At 51.6% G+C, this 24,546-nt stretch overlaps 1 protein-coding gene across 1 annotated transcript; it reads left to right on the top strand.

The window, feature by feature from the left end:
• Positions 1 to 1,966: 1,966 nt before the first annotated feature.
• LOC103179223 (protein Shroom4) lies at positions 1,967 to 21,806 on the top strand. Its single transcript, XM_007894388.2, has 7 exons — positions 1,967 to 3,910; positions 5,761 to 5,822; positions 6,500 to 7,264; positions 9,056 to 9,547; positions 11,929 to 12,109; positions 17,370 to 17,642; positions 21,465 to 21,806. The coding sequence occupies exons 1-7, from the start codon at positions 1,967 to 1,969 to the stop codon at positions 21,750 to 21,752; spliced, it is 4,005 nt and encodes a 1,334-aa protein (XP_007892579.2). The 3' UTR covers positions 21,753 to 21,806.
• Positions 21,807 to 24,546: the final 2,740 nt, after the last annotated feature.

The raw sequence follows: 24,546 nt of genomic DNA, 5'->3' as shown, positions 1-24,546 counted from the left end.
ACTGCCCCCTCTCTGCCCTGATGGCTGGTTAGTAAGCGGATATTTAAAGGGGGTTTTAAATACACACTTAACGACCTCCATCAGCCACAGTCCCAGGGGACGCCTTGGGAATGCTTGTTGTGTTGTCTGATCCCCTGTGAGGCGGGAGAACAATGTGTGCTGCTGGCTCTGGAACACACACTCGCAGGATACACTCAGAGCCACGGCAGGGAAATATCTTGTCATAATATTTCTGAGAGGCCTGAAGACTGCAGTTTCCTCTGTGTCAGAGCCAGGACCTTCCCAGTGCTCACACAGCCCCAGGGATTAAGAGGAACTCGTTCCAACACCCCTCAAGTGTAGTCCTGTGGCTCAGTGGTTAGCGCGCTCATCTCGCAAATGGAGGTAGCTGAGTTTGATTCCTGGGTGGGGCGAAACCTTAGGCAAGTTTCCTCACTCCACACGCCTCTGTTTACCGAGCAGTAAGTACGAACCCGGTTGTTAGTCATTTGACGGATCGCTTTTTAGGGGTTTAATACTCCCTCTCAATCCATGACTGTTTGTGGGACACTGCCATGCGCAAGCTTTCGTATTTCGCCCACAAATATACAGTTAATTCACTTTACATTATATTTGATGAAGCGCTTTGAGACGTCTTGACGTATATCAAATGCGAGGATTATTATTATTATCAACGGTGACTGTCCCAGGGGAGACCTTAAGCCCAGTGCCCAAACTCATTCATGCGAGGCGAGTGCACTAACCACTATGTTGCAGGACTCCACTCCCTGGGCTACGGAGATGCAAATCAGGCGATAACAGGACACATTGCAGTCACTTGTGCTGACTGTGTGCATCTCTCGGGTGAGGCAGGATCGGGGCTGATGGTAAACGCTCGCTGTATAGGCTAACGTAGGAGAACAGCAGCTTATGACCCCTGCCTGTGAGGGGCAATGTGACACCCCCAACCCCTCGCTATCTACCCTGTGTGTTAGCTCCCAACTGACTGTACTCTATGTTTACTGTAAATGCACGGTGGCTACACACACCAAACACTTTTGAGTTGTGGACTATTTGAGTTTTACTGCTCTCTCTCTCTTGTGACCACTTTACTGTCGCTCATGCTCGGTCGGGCTGTGTTGTCTTTCAGGAGGAGCGGCCCCCCAGCCAGGCCCTGCACATGGCCTGAGCCCAGGCTCCCCGAGGCACAGCCTGAGGCGGGGATGATGCGCATCTCCTCGGGGTCTCTCAGCCTCTCGTGCCAATCTGGCTACGACTCCAGGTGAGGCTCACAGTCAGGGTGGCTGCCATTTATGTTCCTCGTCTGCAGAAAGGTCAGGGTGGGCGTGGGGGCAGGAGTGAGGTCCCCCAGGGGCCAGGATGGGGGGAGGGGTTGCAAGTGTAGTGACTGTTTGTTTTGTAGGTGGGCGATTTGTGCTGGGCATGGTCCTCTCGACACTGGTGGAGTGAGCAAGTGATATTATCAGGGGGATTTGTTGGCCAGGACACTGGGGAGAGAGAAACTTCCTTCTTTCTTCAAATAGTCCATCTGAACAGGGAGGCAGTGGGTGGGGGTGGGGTCTGGGGAGAGGGGAATGACCATGATACCCAGAATCAGTCAGCCAATCCCCTCAATGTAGTGGCAAATACCGTCACTACACTTATCAAAATTATGAGGGGTTTTGATAGAGTAAATAGGGAGAAACTGTTTCCTCTGGCGGGTGGGTTGGTAACCAGAGAACATAGATCTAAGATAATTGGCAAAAGAACCAGCGAGGAGACGAGGAGAAATGTTTTTACATGGGGAGTTGTACGGTCCGGAATCCTCGGCCTGAAAGAGGGGGAGTGATTGGGCAGCTTTTCCAAAGAGCCGGCACAGGCACGATGATTCCCTGGGAGGGGCTCTGATATGAGCTGGTATGTCCTGGCCACTGGGCACCAATCATGGGGGTTGATGGTGATCCTGATCCTGTGACATTCCTCAGTCATGGCTGTGATCTCCGCCCTCTTGTGTTGCAGTGACTTCCCGATGCAATGGGACCAGCTCGCTCTTCACCGTAACTCTGACCAGAGGAGCTCGCTGGGCAGCATGGACAGCTTGGACCAGCCCAGCCCCAGTGACCCCAGCACCTTCCCCAGCAAGAGAGACTCCGCCTACAGCTCCTTCTCCGCCAGCTCCAACACCTCCGACTACACCTTGTCCTCCTCGGTGAAGACTGACGAGTCAACCTCCATGGACAGCATGTTGCTGGGGCTGGGCAGGCTGGGGGATGTCCTGCCCCCGGGCGGAGGGGAGGGGGAGGGGCGGGTATGTTGGCATTGTGGGAAGGGCCCGCCCCATAGTGAGGGGGGCGTGACCAGGCCTGGCAGAGCCGCGCCCCCTCCCCCCGCGCGGCGGGAGAGCTTTGTGATGACAAAAGTTCGCTCGGCCTCGCTGTGCGTCACGCGCTCCCATGCTCTCGCCCTCTCGCTCCGGCCGGGCAAGTGGAGCTCGGAGACGCTGCTGAGCGGCAGGGAATACGAGGAGGAATGTTACCCCTGTGTGAGGGCCACTCGCCCCGCCCTGCCCCCCGCAGCGCCTCACCGGCACAGCGCCGAGAGTGTTTACCCAGGGACCCCCAGCCCCGCCCTGCACCCCACGGCCTCCAGCCCTCCCGAGACACCACTCCCCCAGCTCTGCTTGCAAGGCGCTGGGCCTGAGGTGGCCAATCACAAGCTGAGCCTCACCTCCGGCATTCCCAGGCATGGCCATGGGAAGGGATTCTCCGGGCACCGGCACAGTGCTCCCGACCAGCTGCTCTCACCTTCACTCCCCACCCCCAGCTCCGCCCAGTGGGACCAGCGTGTCTCGTGCCAGCCGGGCACGGGTGAGGCCGAGGAGCCGCGCAGGGAAGATGCCTCGCGGTGTGGAGCGGTGCCAGCGGGCAAGCACCGAGGGTTCGAAGAGATTGAAGAGGAATCGGCCGCTGGTTTTGGCGGTCGTTCTTCCCTGGACTGCGGTGACCAGCAACGGCCCCCGGGGGGCAGTGACGGGGGCGGGGGGCCGGGGGAAGACGCTGATTGCGCAGAGCAGAAGCGGGGAGCCGGCAGGAGTGGGCGGGTGGCAGCCTCGCGGGCTGCTCGCCGACGCCGCAAGAGCGACCGCTTTGCCACCAGCCTGCGGCACGAGATCCAACTGAAGAAATCTCAGCTCCAGAGGAGCCGCGAGCGGGGGGAAGGTGAGGAAGAGGAGGAGGAGGGGGGGGACGCCGGCGATAAGCCCCCGCGGGACCTGAGCCCCGAGGGCAACACAGCATTGACTCGGGCTCCGAATCCCGAAAGCATGGCTCCTCCGCCAGAGGAACGTCACCTCCCGGCGGTTGAAGATCTCCCCCCAAGGGGTCTGGCCGAACAGAGGACCTCTCCGCGGCCCCCCTCCCCCACCTGCAGGGCACGGACCTCCCCCAGGGTCTGGTGCAGTTGGACGTTGCCGCTCGATCCTCGTGCTGGGAGGCCGAACGAGACCCCCATCCCTGAGAGAGAACAGTCGCGCTCGGAGACAGCGAGCCAGGACACAGACACCCCCCTCATGTCCTTTGCCGAGAGACGCAAGTTCTTCGAGGAGACCAGCAAGATCCTGACCGCCTCTGAGCTGTCCGGTGCGGGGGTCTTCCCGAGGAGGTCGAGCAGCGTGGGGGGTAGATGCCATTGGCCCCCCGGTATCGAGGCCCCGGGAGTAGGCGGACAGGAAGCCGAGCGGGGGGAGCGCAGGAACCAGGAGCTCCTCAGCCCTATGAGAACCTGTACATTACCAGAGTCTCGGCCCCAGCCCCATGAGCAGCCCCTCCCTCGCCCTCACACTCGCCCTCGCTCACACTCACACAACACCTACCTGGAAGAACCTCCATCCATCACCAGGCGGCCCGTCCAACTACAGCCCTCGACACATGAGGTAGGAAACACTTCTCACCATCTTCCCTCATAGCTGTGACAGCCTTCCCTCTTGCTCTCCCTCTCTCCCTCCCTCCCTCCCTCCCTATCCCCCTCCATCCTTCCCTCCCTCGCTTCCCCTCCATCCTTCCCCTCCTCTCCCTCCCTCTATCTGTTCCTCCCTCCCTCCCTTCCTCCTTCCCCACTTGCTCTGCTTCCTCCTCTGCCTGACCTGTTGTAGTGTGTGAGCAGGGCTGTCTGAGTACCACTTGTGTTTGATAGAGCGCCTTATCACACTGTCATTGACATGACTCAAAGTGCTTCACAGAATACACTGTAAAGTGGATTGTAATATGATCTTGTGTAAAAATATCCCTGTAGCTCCCTCCTGGCCAGACCAGGGGGATGGGGTGGGGGCGGCGGTGGAGAGGCTGTTTGCCTGAATTCCCATTGTGTTAAACACTGAGTAACTTCCTCCCATTGCTCCTGCTCACAGACACGCAGCTCAGCTCCAGTGTTGCTCATGCTTCTATTTTTGGTTAGAAGCAAGGAGGCTGTGCACACACAACACGATAGACAACCCTCAGCTCTCAGCCGTTCAAACTCACAGGGAGAGAGGGAAGGAGAAAGAAAGAAGGGGGAGGAGTGTCAGAGTGTGGATTGTGGTACCAGCAAGACATTAGAACAAGAGGCATAGTTTAAGCACTCCCTACCTGGGTTCCATTCCGGGGACGGCGAAACCTTGGGCAAGTTTTCTTACTCCACCCGCCTGATAAGAATCCCTCAAGAAAATAAGTAAATATAAAATAATAATTTGGTCACTCAATCCAAGACTGCTTGTGGGACGCTGCTGTGGGCAATTGGCTGCTGCGTTTCGCCCACAAAATATACAGTCAATTCAATTTACAGTCTATTCTGTGAAGCGTTTTGAGACGGCGAGAAGACGTGAAAAGCACTATATCAAATGCAAGGATTATTATTATTTTATTTATCTCTGGGATTTCCATGTGTAGGTAGGAGGCATGGAATTCTCTGTTTGGTTTGGATATTCTTAAGCAGATGATGGTTTTCTACACGTGTCAGACACTCAGCTGACCTCCCCACCAAAAACAATTAGGTCCTCCGAGACACTACCCCATGTGAAAGGTGCTGTGTAAATACAAGTTGTTGTTTAGAGTTGTAGAGTGGCTCAGTTGGTAACACTCTCGTTTTCAAGTCAGATATGGTTGGTTCAAGGCCCACATCAGGACTTGGAAACCAAATAGGGAGGCATCATTCTTCAGATGAGATGTTAAACTAAGGTCCCATCGACCTCTTCAGATGGATGTTAAAGATCCCACGGCACTATTCGTAAAGAGAAGGAAGTTTCTCTCTCCCAGTGTCCTGGCCAACAATCCCCCAAATAAAATTGGTCGTTCACTCCATGGCTTTGCTAATCATTGCTGTCTACAAATTGGCTACTGTGTTTACCCACAGTAAAATACTGCAGTATATGATGTGATATCACAGTATACCCTGTGAAGCACTTTGAGACATCTCAATGACATAAGACACATCAAATGCAAATATTTTTATGATAAAGGACAATTACAGGACATTCAAGGCAATCAGTCACTGAATCAGGTTGCCAGGAAGGCCTTCATCAAACAACCGATTTTATGATCTGTAACTGGAGCTGTCTACCCCTTTATGGAGCTCTCTACTCTAATCCCTGCTCTCCCCATTGTGTCTGGGCTGGTACTCACTCCCCCACTGGAGCCAGTGGAGCCTGGCCAGCACTGTTGTGATGGGGGTACGAAGTTTAGTGCTTGCTCTCACTGCCAGCTTGCTCAGACTGCTCGCTCTCACTCTCTCCTTCCCTCCCTCCCACAGGGATTCCCGGTGGAAAAATGGGATCAGATGGAAATAACCAGGACAGTTACTGCAGGAGAAAGGTAAGACGAGAGGACGGTGTCACACAGGCGACACACACTAGCCCGACTCCTCCCTTACTGTTGAGGGCAGAGCAATGGGACAAACCAGATGAATACAGCAGGCAATGCACGAGAAAAACACAACTAGGACAGTAACCTCTACATTTCAAACAGTGTTTTTCACATTGCAAGGACATCTCAAGATGCTGCACAGTATTCCCTGTAAAGCAGCAGCCAGTTTGTGTCCAGAATTACAACCATGGATTGAGGGCCAATTTTATTTGGGCGATTGTTGGCCAGGGCACTGGGAGAGAGAGCCTCCCTTCTCTTTTCAAATAGTGCCACCTTTAATGTCAACAGGAGGACAGGAGCTTGGCTTAATGTCTGATCAGATCCCGGTGTCCCTGGCCAGTAATCCTCAAGTTAAAATTGACTCCTTGGCTGTTTGCGGGATGTTGCTATGCACAAAATGGAGGATGACCCAAGGCGCTGGACAGTGCAGGGTTTGCACCTGAGCTGGGATAAGACTCGAGAGAGATGGAGGGTTGGGGGTGGATGGCTGGGAGGGTGGGCGCTAGGAGGGTGGCTTACGGAATGATCAAAGAGGAAGGTCTTGAGATGGCCCTTGAAGAAAGTGAGGGAGGGAGCGAGGCGGGGGTGCTGGGTGGATTATGAAAACTCTGCTTTGTGTGTTTCAGAGGGACGGTGTCACTGAGCTACATGGAGGAACGCTGTCCGTGGGCACGGCCAGGTGTCAGGGAGCGAGGACGGAGGCCTGGCGAGGGTGTGGGGGCCTGGGACAGGCCGATTGGAGCTGCTGGACCCCCAGTGACCAGCAGTGAGCTTCCAGCATCCCAGCGGAGCGCGGAGTCCCCCTGTGTGTGCCTTGGCTATCCCAGCCAGCGCCAGGCCCAGGACAGGGTGGTCCCACACAGCGAGGGGGTCCCACACAGCGAGGGGGTCCCACACAGCGAGGGGGTCCCACACAGCGAGGGGGTCCCACACAGCGAGGGGGCTGGGAAGAGACCAGAATGTCCATCAGGCAGCAGCAGGAAGAAGGGTCCGCCACCCCAGAGACCCCCACCACCCGACTGGGGCAAGTACTGTGCCCGGCGAGCCTCTCACCATGAGCTGGGGGGCTTGGAGAGGCCGCAGACGCGCAAGCTCTCCCACCACGAGTTCCAGGACCTGGATAAGTTCTGGCCGCGGAGAGGGTCCGGGTGTGAAGCAGAGCCCGCTGTCAGCCGGGGTCAATCAGAGCAGCCGTTTGCCCGAGAGAGACATCTGTACCGTGACCTCCCACCGGCCCCCTCGCCCCGGCCCATCGCTATGGAGCTGCGCCGCCAGCCCCTCAATTCTCCTGAGCCAAGCTCCGCAGAATCCCCCGACACCGGGTACAGGCACCATCTGCAGAGATCAGGGGGCGTTCAGCCGGTGTCGCTGGGCAGCGAGTATCTGCTCAGGTGAGTGTGTGGGTTAGCCACGAGTCAAATGGTACCAGGGATGAGGGACTTTAGTTATGTGGAGAGACTAGAGAGGCTGGGATTTCTCTCCTTACAGCAGAGAAGGTTAACGGGAGATTTAATAGAGATGTTCAAAATTATGAGGGGTTTTGATAGAGTGAATAGGGAGAAACTGTTTCCTCTGGTGGGTGGGTTGGTAACCAGAGGACACAGATTTAAGACAATTGGCTAAAGAACCAGAGGGGAGACGAGGAGAAATGTTGTTACGGTCTGGAATGCATGGTCTGAAAGGCTGGTGGAAGAAAAGTCAACAACAACTTTCAAAAGGGAATTAAAGAGGTATTTGAAAAGGAAAAATTTGCAAGGATATGGGGAAAGAGCAGAGGAGTGGGACTGATATGGTAACTCTTCCAAAGAGTCGACACAGGCATGATGGGCCAAATGGCCTCCTTCTGTGCTGTGATATTCCTATTCTGTGAGAGTCCCTATCAGACTGCAGGCTTCCTTTCCATCACTCCTCAGTAATGAAAGGTCAGTTGTTGCCTCTTCCAAAGGGAAGACTGATCTCTGGTTCCTGCTCCTCGTGTCCTGGATCTTCGTCAACCTGTTGAGCCTCTTACCCTGCGGCCGAGTTGGCTGCTCTTCAGACTGGTCTTGGTTCCTCTCGAGTCTTGGTCTCTGGACTTGTGCTTTGCTGCCTCTCCTACTCGGGCCGTTGCTTCTTCCCAGAGTTTGACCCATGTTTGTCCTGTTTCTATGACTTTTCTCTTCCCATTGGGAGAGTGTGTGACCCAATCCCAGTCTAAGGTGGGTGACAAGCCCCAGTCATCAGTCTGCACCTTCAGGGAAACTGTGTGTAAAAGAACGAGTGAGAGGGAAGCGGTGGGGCGGGGTTGGGGGAGAGAAAAAAAATACAAACAGCCAGTGATGGAAAAGAAGCCCAGCTCTGATCAACAACAACAAATTACATTTACATGTCAGGAGGACGTCCCAAGGTGCTGGGCCATCAGGATTTGGACCCGAGCTGGGGGTTGGGATCAGTGAAGTTGGGGGTAGGAGAAGGGTGGCCGAATGAAGAGGAGGGTCTTGAGACATGCTTTGAGGGAGGAAAGGGAGGGTGCAAGGCGAAGGGACTGTGGGGTGGAGTTCCAAAGTGTGGGGGCGGAGAAGGTGAAAGTCTGACTGCCAAAGGTGGGGTGGATTATTATTCTTAATTCAGACTCACGCACCATCTCCTCATCAATTTCAGTCTTCATCGATTCTCCCTCTCCTACATCCCACAGGCATTCTGTGAAGCACTTTGAGACATCTCAACGAAGTGATAAAGTGCTATTTTAAATGTTCATTATTAGCCAACCAGGGTGTGTGCTACTCTGTACTGACCAGCTGGTTCATGTGCAGCTCTGTGTGTGACGGCCCTTAACTTCTCAGACAATACATATTATATATTATACACATATATATAAATAAATATATAAATGAATGAATGAATAATCCATCCATTTAATATAGCACCTCATCATTTCTTCGAGATGTCTCAAAGCGCTTCACAGAATATAATGTAAAGTGAATTGACTGTATATTTTGTGAGTGAAACTCAGCAGCCAATTGCACATAGCAGAGAGCGAGGCGACTGTTGTCTTTGTGAACTGACTGTTGAGCTAGCGTTGCGGATGTGTTGGACAGGTTTCTGTGGGTTTAGTGGTTGTCTGTGGCTGGCTGGCTGCTCAGTTGATGGAGGTGGTTGGAGTCCGTGTCACTGTCCAGTAACCCTGAGGTTTGCCTCCTCAGAAGTCGAGCCGAGGTGGAGGGAGACGGGGACGGAAGAGGCGGTCAGACCTGGCCTTTCCAAACAGACCACATGCCCCGCGCAGCGTCCATTGGTCTGGGGAGGAGTGAGCCGGAGTCAGAGCCGGCCTGGGACAGGAGCACACAGTCCTACTTCACCATCGGGAGCAGAGCGGACAACAAATGGAAGGAATCCGAGATCTACGTCAGATCCGCTCCGGTCCCTGGGAGGATGGGGGTGGGAAGCCCTCCGGGGGAGGTTGGCGAGGGGCTGGAAACAGTGAGGGGCCAGGGTCTGGCTGGCCTCGGCTCGGGGGAGCTGGAGGAAGAGGCGGAGGAGAAGGAGCGCTTGCTGGCTGACTCCCTGGATCCCGGCGCCCGGGTGACCAGCCCTGGAGATCTGATGAGCAGGGGCTTCCTGGGAAGCACAGAGGAGCTGGGACGGGAGAGCAGGAAGCAGAGCCTCCCAGAGATCAGAGGTAGCGGAGTCCAGAGGTGAGTGTTTCCTGAGATCCCCCCAACACCATCTATCTCACTCCACCCCCGGCATCTGTCCTGTGTCTGGAATGGACTGTGCTCTCTCTCTCCCTGGAGGGATGCATCCTGCTTACCTAATTATGGAGAGTATTAGATGCACGTTGGCAAGAGCTAAGGCTTGGGGGACCCCAAAGTGTGCTTTGGAGCAACTGCTGGAGTTTAACCAGCTCAAACCACATAGCTTGCCATTGATATTGCTGTATGGCAAGCCTTTCCACTGCTTGTCCAGCTAGGCCCACCCTAACTGTTAAGGTTTTGGCCTGAAGGGTTAACAGAAACTGAGTGAGCGGATTCCCTGCCCCCAGTGACTGGTCTGCCCTTCCAGGTCCTGCCGATGAGCCAGGCTGGGCTGTGCTGTCATCAGCAGTGCCGTGGAATACTGTGAACCCGCCTGGCACAGGAAACGATTAATTATGATATCAATTATGGCATGACGTTGCCAAGCATTCCTTGGAGCCAGTTAAGGGCCAAGGACCCAACGCTACCTCCAGATTTTTAACAGAAACTGAGTGGGCGGATTCCTGCAGTGTATCCAGCTCTAAATCTCTACAAATCCCTCCCGCCTACATGAGATGGCTCTTCCCTTGTGTACAGATAGGGACAGTGAGGGAGCAATACTCTGTATTTAACTCAAATTCAGTCCTGAATTTACCCATTGCACTAGGGTTCAATCTGGGACCATGTGAGACATAAACAGCAACATCACCACCTGCTGACAGAGAAACAAACTGCAAAGAGCACAAACAGAGCCACAAATGTTATTTTGCTCAACCGAGTGTCTGACACACACGGAAACCCATCATCTGCTTAAGAGTCCCCAAACCAGACTGATAATTCCATGTCTTCCACCCAATCATGGACATTCCAGAGATAGTGGAGTCCTGTAGCTCAGTGTGGAGTCCTGTAGCTCAGTGGTTAGAGCACTCGCTTTGCAAGCGAGAGACCTGAGTTCAATTCCCGGCAGAGGGCGAAACCGTGGGCAAGTTTCCTTACTCCACACAGAGCCTAATAATAATCCCTCCAAAACCCAAAACAATAATAAAAATTGGTCATTTTCAATCTACAACTGTTTGTGGGACATTGCTGTGCGCAATTGGCTGCCGCGTTTGCCCACAAATATACAGTCAATTCACTTTACAGTGTGCTCTGTGAAGCGCTTTGGGACGTCCTCCTGACGTGAAAAGCGCTATATCAAATGCAAGGATTATTATTATAGTCTGCTGTGAATGGAGTGCGCCCTCTCGCTCATGCACTTACACATGGTAGAGCTTCCCTCTTGTCTGCCAACCTGAACCTAATACTTTCCGGAATTAGGTAAGCAGGGAGAGAGGCATCCCAGGATTCAGCAGCCTGGATTGCCTCGGAGCCTCTGCTTGGTGATCCCAGCCCTACACCAGCACCAGGTAGACTAGGAGTAATTTAGGATTTTGTTCAACACTGGGTAATGGAGAAAGAGAGAGAGAGAGTGCAACATTCTCACAGACTGTCCTCCCCCCACCCCCATCCCCATAAACCGAGGAATCGTGTCCAGTCAGTGCCAAAGGGGGCAGTGGCTTTGGGGGCAGGTGAGTGGGCAAGCAGACAGGAGTGCTTGTTATTAAAGATCATGTCAGCCTGGCTCAGTGGGTAGCGCTCTCTCATTGGAGTCAAATGAGTGTGGGTTCAAGCTCCAGGTTGGAGTTTGGAACTCTTATTGTCTAAGATGACACTCACTCCAGAGCAGTACTGGGGGAGCGTTGCATTGCTGGAGGTAATGCTCTTCGTAGGAGACATTATATTCTTATTATTATGAACCGAGGTCGGGTCTGCCTGTCTGGGTCGATGGCGCTATTTGAAAAGTGAAGAGAATTTTTCTCCCAAATGTCTTCCAGATAAAATAGCTCATTCACTTTTATGACTGTTTGTGGGACATTCTTCTGAGAACATTGGCTGCCATATTCTCCCACAAAACACAGTCACTGCACTTTACAGTATATCCTGTGAAGCTCTTTGGGAAGTCCTCCCACTGTGAAAGGCGCAATTATAGGAGAAATGTAGGATCTTTAGAAACCACCTGAACAGGTAGACAGGGCCTTGGTTTAACGTCTCAGACACATCAGTGTCTTTGATAATTGCAGCGCTCCCCCAGCACTGCACTGGCAGCCTGGGCTGTGAGCTCAAAGGGCAGCTGCCTGTTGGGGAAGTGGGTGAAGGGGAGATGTTGCTCATTTTCCAGACCCTATTTGCATTGGACGTTACTATCCCATCGGGCTGTGTCTTTGTGTGTGTGTGTGTGTGTAGCTGCAGTGCTGACCTGTGTGTTTGTGGCTGCAGTGTTGACCTGTGTGTGTGGTTTACAGGTGGTCAGGCCCCAGCAGCCCACCGACTGCTGCCATCAGCCCCACCTCGAGCTCCAGCTACTACAGCACGTCAGCGGCCAAGGCAGAGCTGCTGAACAAGATGAAGGACCTCAGCCTCGCCTCCGCCCAGCAGGAAGAGAGAGAGCTTGAGGAAGAGGAAGATGAACTGAACGAAAAAAAGGTACAGGAGTCACAACTCTACCCCTATAAACCTCCAAACCTGGTCTGCTGACCTGGTGAAACGCTCCAAGACGCTACCCCTTGTCAAGCGGGCTATATATGTGCAAGTTGGTGTTTTTGCTCTTCCAATTCCAGTCTGTCGCTCGCTCTCCACTCTTCTCCAAGATAGGTAGCCGAACCTTCGACCACTTTGTCTCTTATCCTCCTGTGGTCTCTCTCTCTCTCCCTCCATTGTGCCTCTCTCTCTCTCTCTCTCTCTCGTGCCTCTCAGATCAACCTCTTTGACTCTCTCTCCTTTCTGATCCTCTTTCTCAAGCAGTTCAGAACCTTCTGTTGTGACTAGTTAATGTTTTCTCAACATTGGTCTTGCTGAAGAAGGCTCTTCAACCCATGCAATTCCTTCCCTCCAGATTACCCCCAATACCCTCCCGCACATAATATCATCAAGCTGTTATATAAATGAGTTCCAGTGTCCTGGCCTCAGCCACCCTTCCTGATAACCTGTTCCAGTCATTAATTACCCTCTGGGTTAAGAAAACCTGCCTGATGTCTGTCCTGAAATTGTCCCTTTACACCTCTAAACCTGGGTCCTCTTGTTCTACTGGACTTGACACATCCTAAAGCATTGATCTGGAGTTAATTTTTTCAATCCCATTTAAAATGTTATACACCAATGAGATCATCTATTATGAATTTGATTTTTTGGGATCTCCTCCCGATGTGAAAGGCGGGATACAAGTGTATTTTTGTTGTTGTTGTAATGGTGTTGATTTAAGTTTGGGATCCGGGCTGACCTGATGAGGCCTGTCGTCATGTGAGAATTCTCTCTGAGCACATTTTCTCCAGGATACAAATCAAGTGGAGACTGATTACCATTAATTCGTTCCTCTCACTCAGTGTCTGAGAGGAATATGGCAGCCATTTGCACACAGCATCATCCCCGCCAAACAGCCATGAAGTAAATGATACAATTGACCTGGTTGATTGTTGGTCAGGCACCGAGAGAGAGAGAAACTTCCTTCTCTTTCCAAACAGTGCCATGGGAGCTTTAACGTCCACATAAACAGGCAGACAGGACCTCGATTTTGTCAAAGGACAGCACCTCTGACAATGCAGCATTCCCCAAGACTATAGCACCCACCAACACTATGAGTTCCCGGTCCCGACGTGGGGCCTGAACCCACAACCTTCTGACTCAGAGGTGAACCTGCTACCCACTGAGCCAGCTGACACCTGGAGTCCATATGGCACCAAATAGCAAATGTTGCTTTCCCTGTGATCAATGATGCGACATCTGACGTGATCCACAGTTGTCAATGTTTATAAGAGAAAATACCTTTCACAATATGATGTGTATGTTTTTCCCCCCAAAGTATAATTTTGATAAGGAGTTAGACCAGCCGTGGTTTTCGTTTGATCAACTGGTTTCTGTCTAGGTGAAAGCTGAGCCCCGGTTAGACCATTGGTGGCCTTGTCTTGTATGCATTCCAAATGTCCCCAACATAATTCTACAATTAGAGATAATTACAAGAACAAGATTACATTTGTATAGTGTCTTTCACATCGGGAGGACGTAGTTGTCAAAGGGCTGATATTCTTTGAGGTTTCTTCCCTTTTGCGTCGCGTCCCAGCTCCGCTCCTTTCTCTCTCGCCATTCTCTCTTTGAACCCCTCCAATCCGGCTTCCGCGCTGCCCACAGCATGGAAACAGCCCTGGTCACAGTCACTAATGACATTCTGAACATCTGTGATCAGAGCTCCCTCTGCCTCCTTGTCCTCCTCGACCTCTCTGCTGCCTTCGACACTGTTGACCACTCCATCCTCATACACCGCCTCTCCGCTTTACTCAATCTTCACGGAGACGCCCTTGCCTGCTTCGATTCCTATCTCTCTCACCGTCTCCACTTGGTTGCCTCTAACGGTTTCTCCTCCAGCCCCCGCACTGTCACGTCTGGTGTCTCCCAGGGCTCTGTCCTTGGCCCTCTCCTCTTTAATATCTACATGCTCCCCCTTGGTAAAATCATCCGCAGACATGGGGTCAACTTCCACATATATGCGGATCACACCCAATGACAATCTTTATCTTTCTGCCTCCACCCTCAACTCCTGGACCGCTGCTGTCCTGACAGACTGTCTGTCGGACATCAAGTCCTGGATGAGGGCAAATTACAGTTGAATGTGAACAAGACTGAGGCCCTCCTGATTGGCTCGCGCCAGCGCCTCAGCATCTCAGACATCAACCTCCATGGTTGCACACTTCAACTCACCAGTCAGTCAGGAACCTTGGTGTCTTCTTCGACCCTCAACTTTCTTTTCTCCCCCACATTCAAGCCTTCCCTCACCTCCGTAACATCGCCCAACTCCGCAACCACCTCACCCCTCAGGCCACTGAAACTCTTGCTCATGCTTTCATTACCTCCAGGCTCGACTATGCAAATGCCCCGCTTGTCGGCCTTCCCAACTCCTCCTTCCACTGCAGATAATCCAGACCTCTGCAGCCCGTGTCCTCTCCCGCACCAAACTCCATAACCCTATATCCCCCACTCTCGCCCGACTCCATTGGCTTCCTATCCTTCAGAGGATCTAGTTCAAGATCCTGGTCCTCACATAAAAGCCCTCCATGGCCTCACCCCACCCTACCTCAGCGACCTCTTAACGCCCTAACAACTCGCCGGTTCCCTCTGCTCAGCCGGCTCTGGCCTGCTCCACGTCCCCCAACCCACCCGCCCCACCATTGGCGGGAGAGCCTTCAGCCACTCTGCTCTCAACCTCTGGAATTCCATTCCCCAGTCACTCTGCCTCGCCCCCTCCTTAGCCTCCTTCAAGTCCCACCTCAAGAACCTCCTCTTCGACCATGCCATCGGCCACCCCACTTCTCCCCTCCCCTCCCTTTTCCCCCCTGACCCCAGCTCGGGTCTGAAGTGCTGTACACTGTCCAGCGTCTTGGGATGTCCTGCTGACGTGAAAGGCGTTATACAAATGTAATCTTGTTGTTTTGTTGCCATCAATCGAATCTCCAAAAGGGACTGTTCGGTCTCACTCCCTACTCCGCTCAGCGGGCTCCCGACTTGAAAGGCACTGTGTAAATGTAATTTGTTTTTGTTCTTGTTAACACTACTCTATCTTTAGATTATTCTCCTTGGAACAGAAAAGGTTAAGAGGAGACTTAATAGAAGTTTTCAAAATTATGAGAGGATTCGATAGGGTGAACAAGGAGAAACAATTTTCGCGGGCAGGTCGGTAACCCGAGGACACCGATTTCAAATAGTTGTTAAAAGAAATAGAGGGGAAGTAAGGAGAAATCTTTTCACACAGCGAGTTGTTCGGATCTGGAATGCATTGCCTGAAAAGCTGGTGGAAGCCGATTTGATAATAACTTTTAAAAAAAAAGTAGATAATTATTTGGGGAGGACAAGTTTGTAGAGTATGGGGTGAGAGTGGGGGAGTGGGGTTGATTTGGAAGCTCTTGTCAAAGAACCGGCACAGACACGATGGGCCGAATGGCCTCCTTCTGTGCTGTGTAATTCTATGATCTCCACTGCCGTGTCATGCTAGACCTGGCCGTAAGGTAGCGATAGAGCAGCCCTTCTCAAATTCTGTCTGGCTGGGTCTCCACCAGGGCGCAGTGTTCTGAGCAGTAACTTCCCTACACAGTGCATTCAGTATATGACTGAGTCTGTGTATTGTACAGTACAGAAGCTAATGCTGTTTTGTTTGTTGCTGGAATTGAGATTTCCAATGTTGGACGCCAACTGATCTACACTTTTCTCCCTATTCACAGCACTGGCTCATCAATGACGCTGTCATGAGTAACGGTTAGTCATTAGTTGGGAGTCACTTAGCATAGTGGTAACAAACAATGTAGTGGTAATGTAGTGGCTGTTTCACATTATGCAGTGAAGTGACTGGAGATCTGTAGCTCAGTGGTTAGAGCTCTCACCTCACAAGTGAGAGACCTGGGTTTGATTCCCGGGCAGGGCAAAACATTGGGCAAGTTTCCTTACTCTACACGTAAGTAAGTAAGTAAGTAAGTAAGTAAGTAGGAACCCGGTTGTTAGTCGGTTGGCAGATCACTCTCTGGTGGTAACGGTTGGTGGTTAGCGAGTGGTTTGGGATAATAATGATAATAATAATCCATACCTTTGATATAGCGAATTATCAAGTTTTAGGGACGTCTCAAAGCACTTCACAGAATATATACTGTAAAGTGAATTGACTGTATTTTGTTGGCGAAACGCAGTAGCCAATTGTGCCCAGCAGCGTCCCACAAAGAGTCATGGATTGAGTGACCAAATTATTATTTTTTTGGAGGGATTATTATCCCTGGAAAGCGATCCGCCAATCGACTAACAACTGGGTTCCTACTTACTCCTGGGTAAACAGAGGCATGTGGAGTAAAGAAACTTGCCCAACGTTTCGCCCTGCCCGGGAATCGAACCCAGATCCTCTTGCTTGCGAGGCGAGAGCTCTAACCACTGAGCTACATAACTCCATATTCCCTGACACCAGATTACACAGTTTTCCATGTAAGAGTGTGTCACTGTGCGGGATTCTACTCTATAAACACATTCAAACTCCCAGGTTTCACATTGTGTGAATAGCCATCTTTGGATACAATTGGCGACCATTATTAGTAACACTGGATACTGGTGACCCGAGGAAGCCCCGAATGAAACCCTGTGTCCTGCCAACCTTCCCTGATAGTAAAGCCACCAGCACACAGGCCACGGGGCTCAATCACAACACAGGCCACGGGGCTCAATCACAACACAGGCCACGAAGCTCAATCACAACACAGGCTGAGTCACTGATCATAGCCAGGCAGCGGGCAGACAAATGGCTTCAGTGGTGTTGGGTAGGGGAGGAGGATAGCAGCAAAGCTTCCTGCTCCTGATTGCTCTGAGGACCTCCTGCTTGCTGCTAACCTGGTCACTTGAACCTCTGATTTGTGTGTGTGTTTGCATGGATATCAAGTCAACCCTTTGTGACGGTCTCGTGTCCAGTTCCTGAGCCAGTGGTTCCGCAGTATTCCAGGGCACTGCTGATCACAGCACTGCCCAGACTGGCTCATCGGCAAGACTTGGAAGGGCAGAGCAGTCACTGGAGGCAGGGAGTCATCCCACTCAGCTCCTGTTAACCCTGCAGCCAAAGCCCTAATGGGCAGGGTGATCCTAGCTGGACAAGCAGCAGGAAAACTTGTCAGACAGTTCCCAGCTAACGTTTCTCTCTCTCTCTTTCTCTCGCTCTACCCACTTTGCCCAGCGACAGCTGATTGACAGCATCACCCAGAAGCTGGCCGTGCTCCACGAAGCCCAGAAGAGCCTGACAGAGGACATCAGCGTGAACTGTGCGCTGGGGGAAGAGGCCGAGCTGATGGTCAAGAGTATCTGCCGACCACACGAATTCGACAAGTACCGGATGTTCATTGGGGACCTGGACAAGGTGCTCAATTTGCTGCTGTCACTCTCGGGCCGGCTGGCCAGAGTGGAGAATGCCTTAAATAACCTGGATCCTGACATTAGTGAGGAAGAAATGGTAGGTGGCGCCACACGTGTGTTAGTTGATTGGTGGATCACTTTTCCAGGGGGTAATAATTTTTAAAAAATTTAATCCACAACTGTTTGTGGGACGCTGCTGTGCACCCAGCATTTCACCCACAACATATACAGTCACTACCTAATCTCGGCCCAAGGTGAGGGCGTTACAGAAGGGTTGAGCTCATGGCAACAGCTGTGCTTTCGACCCTCTGTTGGGTTGGAATCAGCATTGCGGCACGGTATTGAGCAGTGAGATCTGCCCTCACAAGAGGAAGTGGAGATACAAGGCACAACTCACTTGAGCACCTGATCACTAGGCTCAGGCCGACCTTGTCCTGCCATAGAAGCCATCCCTTCACCTGACCTGCTTGGGGGGGTCCACTGATATCCCCTCACTCCTCACATCCTTGTGCCTCTGCATTGAACACCAGCTCATAATGGGCAATTTCAACCTCCACCTAAACTCCCTTTGCTCTACCTCCTCGGATTTCACTGCCCTCCTCCCTAAGCCTCAGCCTCTGCATCAACTCACCGACCGACATCTCGGGTCACCCCGTCGACTTTGTCATCACACATGGCCTTGACATTTCCGACCTGTCCATCATGGACCACTTCTTCATCTCCCTCTCCTCCCGCATCCCCCTCCCCTCTTCCAAGCCCTCCATCATTTTTTNCCACCCCTGGACAAAGCTGCCCCTTGAGTCCCTCACAAATGCCCTCTCTTCCTTGGATCTCCTCTCCCTCTGGTCCTCCACCCACAGTGATCCTGATGCAGCCATCAAGCTGCTGAATGACCGTCTCTCTACAGCCTTTAGTTCCCTGGTTCCCCTAAAATCCAGGGCGTTTTCCAAACCCACCCGACCCCCCCGGTACAACAATCATCTCCGCTCATTCAAAACACAAACCTAGACCCTCGAGCGCAGATGGCAGTAAGCTGGCCTTATGATTCACCGCCATCTGTGGCTCGAGCACCTCCACACTTACCACCTCTCCTTTTCACAGGCCCAAACTGACTTTTAACCCAAAGTCTTCCAGGAGGCCAAAAACAACCCAAAGACAGTTTTCCACTGTCCATCGCCTCCTCTGTGCAGCCCCTCAAACTCCCTCTATCCTCACATCAAATGCCAAGTGCAAAGAGGTCCTCAAAGATTGAAAAATTCTGCTTGTCTGCATTGTCCTCCCCACCATGTCCCATTCCACCCCACCCAGACCATCTACTCCGCCTTCTCCCTCCACCACGGGTCCTGTCACTCCCCCCTCCTTACACTCCTTTGCCCTCACTTCTGCTCCTCCCTCTCAACCACAATCACCCAGGTGAAGTTCACCACCTGCTGCCTTGACCCCCTCCCCACCCAGCTGCTGGTCACTCAACTCCTCTTCCCCCTGCTGGCCGACATGGTCAACCAGTCTCTCTCCTCAGCCTCTGTTCCACTCCCCCTGAAAACCACTGTTATCACACCCTTCCTCACAAACAGCACGCTTGATCCCTCTAATCGCTCACACTACCATCCCAACTCCAACCTACCCTTCCTTGCCAAAGTCGTGGATCGCATTGTTTCAGGTCACCTTTGGTCACAACTCTCCCTCCACTCCCTTCCTCGAGCCCCTGCAGTCTGGTTTTCGCCCTGACTGCCCACAGCACAGAGACAGCGCTTGTTGAAGTCATAAACGACGTCTTCTCTATCTGTGACCAGGGCTCCCTCTGCCTCCTCATCCTCCTGGATCTCTCTGCCTCGTTCGACACAATCGACTATGGCATCCTCCTCCACTGCCTCTCCTCCCTCATCTAACTTAGTAGGACCGCACTCGCCTGGTTGCAGTCGTACGTAACCAACCGCCTCCATTTCATCTCGGCAAATGTTTCCCCTTCTGGCCCCACCTGGCCATCCTTGGCCCTCCTCTTTTCCTTATCTATATACTCCCTCTGGGCGATGGGGTAAACTTCCACATATATGCGACTGACACACAAATCTACTTTGCCTCCTCCAGTACTCCAGGTCCACCAATGTTCTATCAGCTTGGCTGGCAGACATCAAGGCCTGGATGAGTGTAAACTTCGTGCAGCTGAATATGGACAAGGTGGAAGCCATACTCCTTGGCTCCCATCAACGTCTTCAGTCCTGCGGATCTAAACTCCTCAACCTCCCTGGGCTCTCCCTCAGACTCATTGAACCAGTGCACAATCTAGGCATCCGGTTCGAGCCCCAGCTGTCCTGCCTCCCACACATCCGGTCCCTGGCCAGGACTGCCTTCGTCCACCTGCACCACATTGGCCACCTCCGATCGTACCTTACCCTAAATGCAGCCGAAACCCTCCCGCCTGGATTACTCAAACACATTCCTCGCCGGACTCCCCAGCTCCACTATTCACAATATCAGCTCATTCAGACTCTGCCGCCCGCATACTGACCCGGTCCAAACTCTGTACCCACATCTCATCAATTCTGGCCCAGGCTCCATTGGCTCCCCATCACCGAACGGATCGACTTCAAGATCCTCACACTCGTGTTCAAATCCACTCACTCCCTGGCACCTCCCGACCTCCCCGATCTCCTCACTCCCCAGTCCATCACCCAGCACCTCCACTTGACTGGCACCAGCCTCCTAATCCTTCCTCGCACCCTCCTCCCCACCATCAGAGGTCGTACTTTCAGCCACAGTGCCCTGAAACTCTGGAACAGTCTCCTCAATCCCTCCGCCTTGCCCCTCTCTCCACTTTTTCAAGTCCCGCCTGACATCCTTTTTGAATGTGCTTACCATCACCTCCCCGTCCCTTCTGGCTGGGAGTCAGGCTCCGCCACTGTTAAGCGCTCTGAGACGCTACCCTGAGAGGAGGGCGCTTTATAAGTGCGAGTTGTTGTGAAGACATGGTCCTTTGACAATTTGGGCCCAGAGAATTGAGGGGAGAGGGGCTTGTCAGTGGGGACAACCGGTCTAATTGGGCTAATGGGGGTGAGCAGCTACCCTTGAACACCAATAATAAAAAAATGGCTGCTATATCTGCCACCAAAACCAGTCAGTGCACAATACACATCATAATAATAATAATAATCCCTGCATTTGATACAGCGCCTTATCACGTCTTCAAGACGTCTCAAAGTGCTTCACATATTAAACTGTAAAGTGTTGTGACTGTATATTTTGTGGGCGAAACACGGCAGCCAATTGCACACAGCAGTGTCCCACAAACAGTCGTGGATTGAATGACCATTTTTTTTGGAGGGATTATTACCTCCGGAATGTGATCTGTCAAGTGATTGCGTACTATCAAAACAGCGATCACGTGCCATTTAGAGGTGATTTTGATGTAAAGGCCTTGGAGAGGGTACAGAGGAGATTCACCAGAATGATACAAGGGATGAGGGACTTTAGTTATGTGGAAAGACTAGAGAAACTGAGATTATTCTCCTAGGAGCAGAGAAGGTTGAGGGCAGATTTAATAGAGGTTTCAAAATTATAAGGGGTTTTGATAGAGTAAATCGGGAGAAACTGTTTCCACTGGCAGGTGGGTCGGTAACTAGGGGACTTAGATACAAGATATTTGGCAAAAGGTCCAGAGGGGAGACGAGGAGAAATATTTTTACACAGAGAGTTGTTACAGTCTGGAATGCCCTGCCTGAAAGGCTGGTGCAAACAGATTCAATAACAACCCTCAAAAGGGAATTAGACAGAGGAAAAATTTGCAACGATATGGGGAAAGAGCAGGGCAGTGGGACTGATTGGTAGCTCTTCCAAAGAGCCGGCACAGGCACAAGGGGCCGAATGGCCTCCTTCTGGTCTGTAATATTCTATTGTTCTATAAAGCTCCTATATCTTGCAGCGAGCGCTGACGGAGAAGAAGAACCTGCTGTTGTCACAGCTGCAGGAGGCCAGGGAGCTGAAGGATCATGTGGATCGGAGAGAGCAGGCCGTGCAGCAGATCCTGGCCCGGCACCTTTCCCCAGACCAGCTCCACGACTACACGCACTTCGTGAAGACCAAGTCAGCGTTGATCGTCGAGCAGCGGGAACTGCAGGACAAGATCAAACTGGGCAAAGAGCAGCTCAACTGCCTGCGAGAGAGCTTGCTCACCAGAGGGTGCTGGAGCAGCAGTCTGAGCTCACCCTGAAGTACCTCACTGGCTCAGTCACCCTGGCACAGCCCAACCTGGCACAGCCCTACCCCGCGGGCAATCAGCGCTCATCTCCCAGGGGCAGTAGTTCAGAAGCTACATTAGCTGCCCCTGGGCTAGAGAGGGAAAGTAGCTTGGATCCTTGCTACTAAATCATGGAGACTATCTTCCTCCCCGCAGCCCCTGCCTGAAGGTGTGTGGGCATTGGTGGGTGGGTCCTGGGGGAGGTGGAGGGGGCATCAGTGTCAGCTACAATCTCTCTTTCCCTTCCCCACCCAACCCCCGCCTGCCCACCATCATGGTCAAATCAACTGCTGATGAATATGGGTCCCCACAGGTGAAGAGGAGAAAATTGGCTTCAACTATAACTGCAAACTCGGCAACGATTTTCTTAAATGATCTCAATAACATATTTCATGAACAAAATATATATATATATATTCCTGCTTGGTACCTTTCCCAAATATATCTTTCTCCGTCCCCAGCTTTATGATAGACTGCTCCAGTGTTGATGCCAGTGTCTGAATCTGAGCAGGGTGAATGGCTGGGCAGGACGCTGACATCAATCAGTGGAACAGTTCACGCTGAAGGGAAGGGACTGGTGTGGAGAGGTCACCAGCTGATTTTGATGGAAGGCCTTTATGTGTCAGGTTTTTCCTCTGGGTTTTCACTGCACAGACTCTTCCCGGGAATCCTCTGCTCTCTTTGACCTGTCCCAGGGGCTAATTTGCACGATTTCTTACTGGGATTCCTTATTAAGTAATCCGAGTCCTGCAGATTTTGAGATTTCCTCCAGTTAACTGGTTGGAATACAATTTACTCCCAGAGCAGAGTTCCTGCCAGCCAAAACTCCCATTAACAAAAGCCAAAAAAAAATCCTGTCAATCAGACCTTGCTGTGAAAATGAGTATTTAATCGCTTGTGTTTCTCTCTTCCTCCTACCCTGTGACAGTGCTGTGATGACAGTTTCCTCCTCTGTCCTATATCTTGGCTTCTGAGCTCCCGCGGTTAAAGTTTCACCAGTTGTAACTGCCATAAGAGGACTTTGGCTTGCAAGCCACAAATGGTCCTGTGCATACATCGCTCGATGGCCAGACATTGTGGTGTTTGTGTGTGTTCTGTGGGAGGATTGTTGGCCTCTTCAAGAGCGGAAAGGTCTTGAAGATTTTTAAAACCAAGTGACCCACTGAACGTTTGTGCGTCAGAGAACATTTGTTCCGTCAGTGACAATCTCCTTGGTTTATTCTCCTCGATCGGTGTGATCTGAACAGGAGCATAGTTGATGCTCCAATTGGCTTTAGTGTTCCTGAGTTAGGGGGAAAGGGGGGAAGGGGTGAATGAGCCAAGGATGTCATTGATCACTGTCCAGAGCTGAGGGGACATCTGGTGAGGATAAGATCAGAACCATAAGAGGGGAGATGGACTGAAAACTCATCGCGGGAGAGTAAACAGTATAAAAATAGGTGAACTTGCAGATTAAACTCCGCATCCAAAAAATTCTACAAATCTTGGATTCAGGCTGTCAAGATGGAGCAAGAGATGGTGTAACTGTAGACTCCTTCAGTAACTGCGCCCGTGACATCTTGTGTCAAAATATTACCACTGGGTTGATGACTGCCTGGGCTGGATAGCCTGGCTCCTTTCTGACTGGGGGAGCTGGATTAGCGAAGTCTGAATTGGCAGATTAGACGCGGGGTGAGATTGAATACCAACCCTTCCCCCCCCCTCCTTCGAGAAACCTGTCTTGCTATCTGTATTGTAAGATATTGAGATGCCTTTGGCTAAAAAAAATCTTCATTTCCAATGATAGGAAAGATATAGTGAGATTTTCAGAAGGTTCCCCCAATCTGTATCTGTTCAGGTGAGCGTTAAAGCTCCCGCAGAACTACTGGAAAACAGGTGTCCTGGCTAACAATCCCCCTGACAGAACAGATCACTTCATGGCTGTTTGTGGGACATTGCTGTGTGCAAATCTGCTCCTATCTTAGCTACAAAAACAGTCACTACACTACAAAGCAGTAAAGTGCTTTTTGAGATGTTTTGATACTTTATAGAAGTGGAAATTCTTCCTTTCTTGCCTTGATTGATTATTGAGCGATTTACATTTTGCACAGAACAGAACTTTGTGTGACTGTGATTATTCGGGTGATGAGAAGTTTTTTTTTAATAGTAGATTACATTCCTACTATTGTTGAGCTCTGATTCAATGAGTGGAACTGACTGGTGATGTGTCAAAGGGAAGATTGCAAACCTGAGTCACCTCAGGGTGACTGCGAGCTGCTTTCTTATCTTGTCAAGAGTGTGAAGTGTCCTGTCTTCCTGTTAGGAGATTCCTGGACAGAGAGTGTTCATTTTCCAGCTGATGTGGACTTGCTATCAGCGCCACATCTCCATGATCTTCCTCGTCACCCTCTCCCTCTGTCTGGGCAGCACATCATCAATTCACTTTACGGTGTATCCTGTGAAGAGCTTTGAGACGTCTCAACGACGTGAAAAAACGCTATATCAAATGTAAGGATTATTATCATTATAATTGGGTGGATCATTATTCAGTGAGGGAGCACCTCAAAAGCACAGCAAAGTTTCCAAATAATATTATAACATACAAACCTCTCTCTCCCTCCCTCTTCTCTCTTTGTATTTCTTTTCTCTCTCACCCCTTCTGCCTTCTGAGTGAGACTGTGCAGCGTTTGTATGTTGCTCGATCACCAGTACATCAAGAGCGGATTGGCAGCCTCTGTAGATGTGTTGCTGTTTGGCTGTCCTCTCCATGTCTCTCTCCCTCTCCCTG

The sequence above is a fragment of the Callorhinchus milii genome, unplaced genomic scaffold, assembly GCF_018977255.1.
Source record: "Callorhinchus milii isolate IMCB2004 unplaced genomic scaffold, IMCB_Cmil_1.0 Scaffold15, whole genome shotgun sequence".
Lineage (NCBI taxonomy): Eukaryota > Metazoa > Chordata > Chondrichthyes > Chimaeriformes > Callorhinchidae > Callorhinchus > Callorhinchus milii.
Note: the sequence above shows the minus strand (reverse complement) of the source record. Positions and strands in the feature narration are given on the sequence as shown.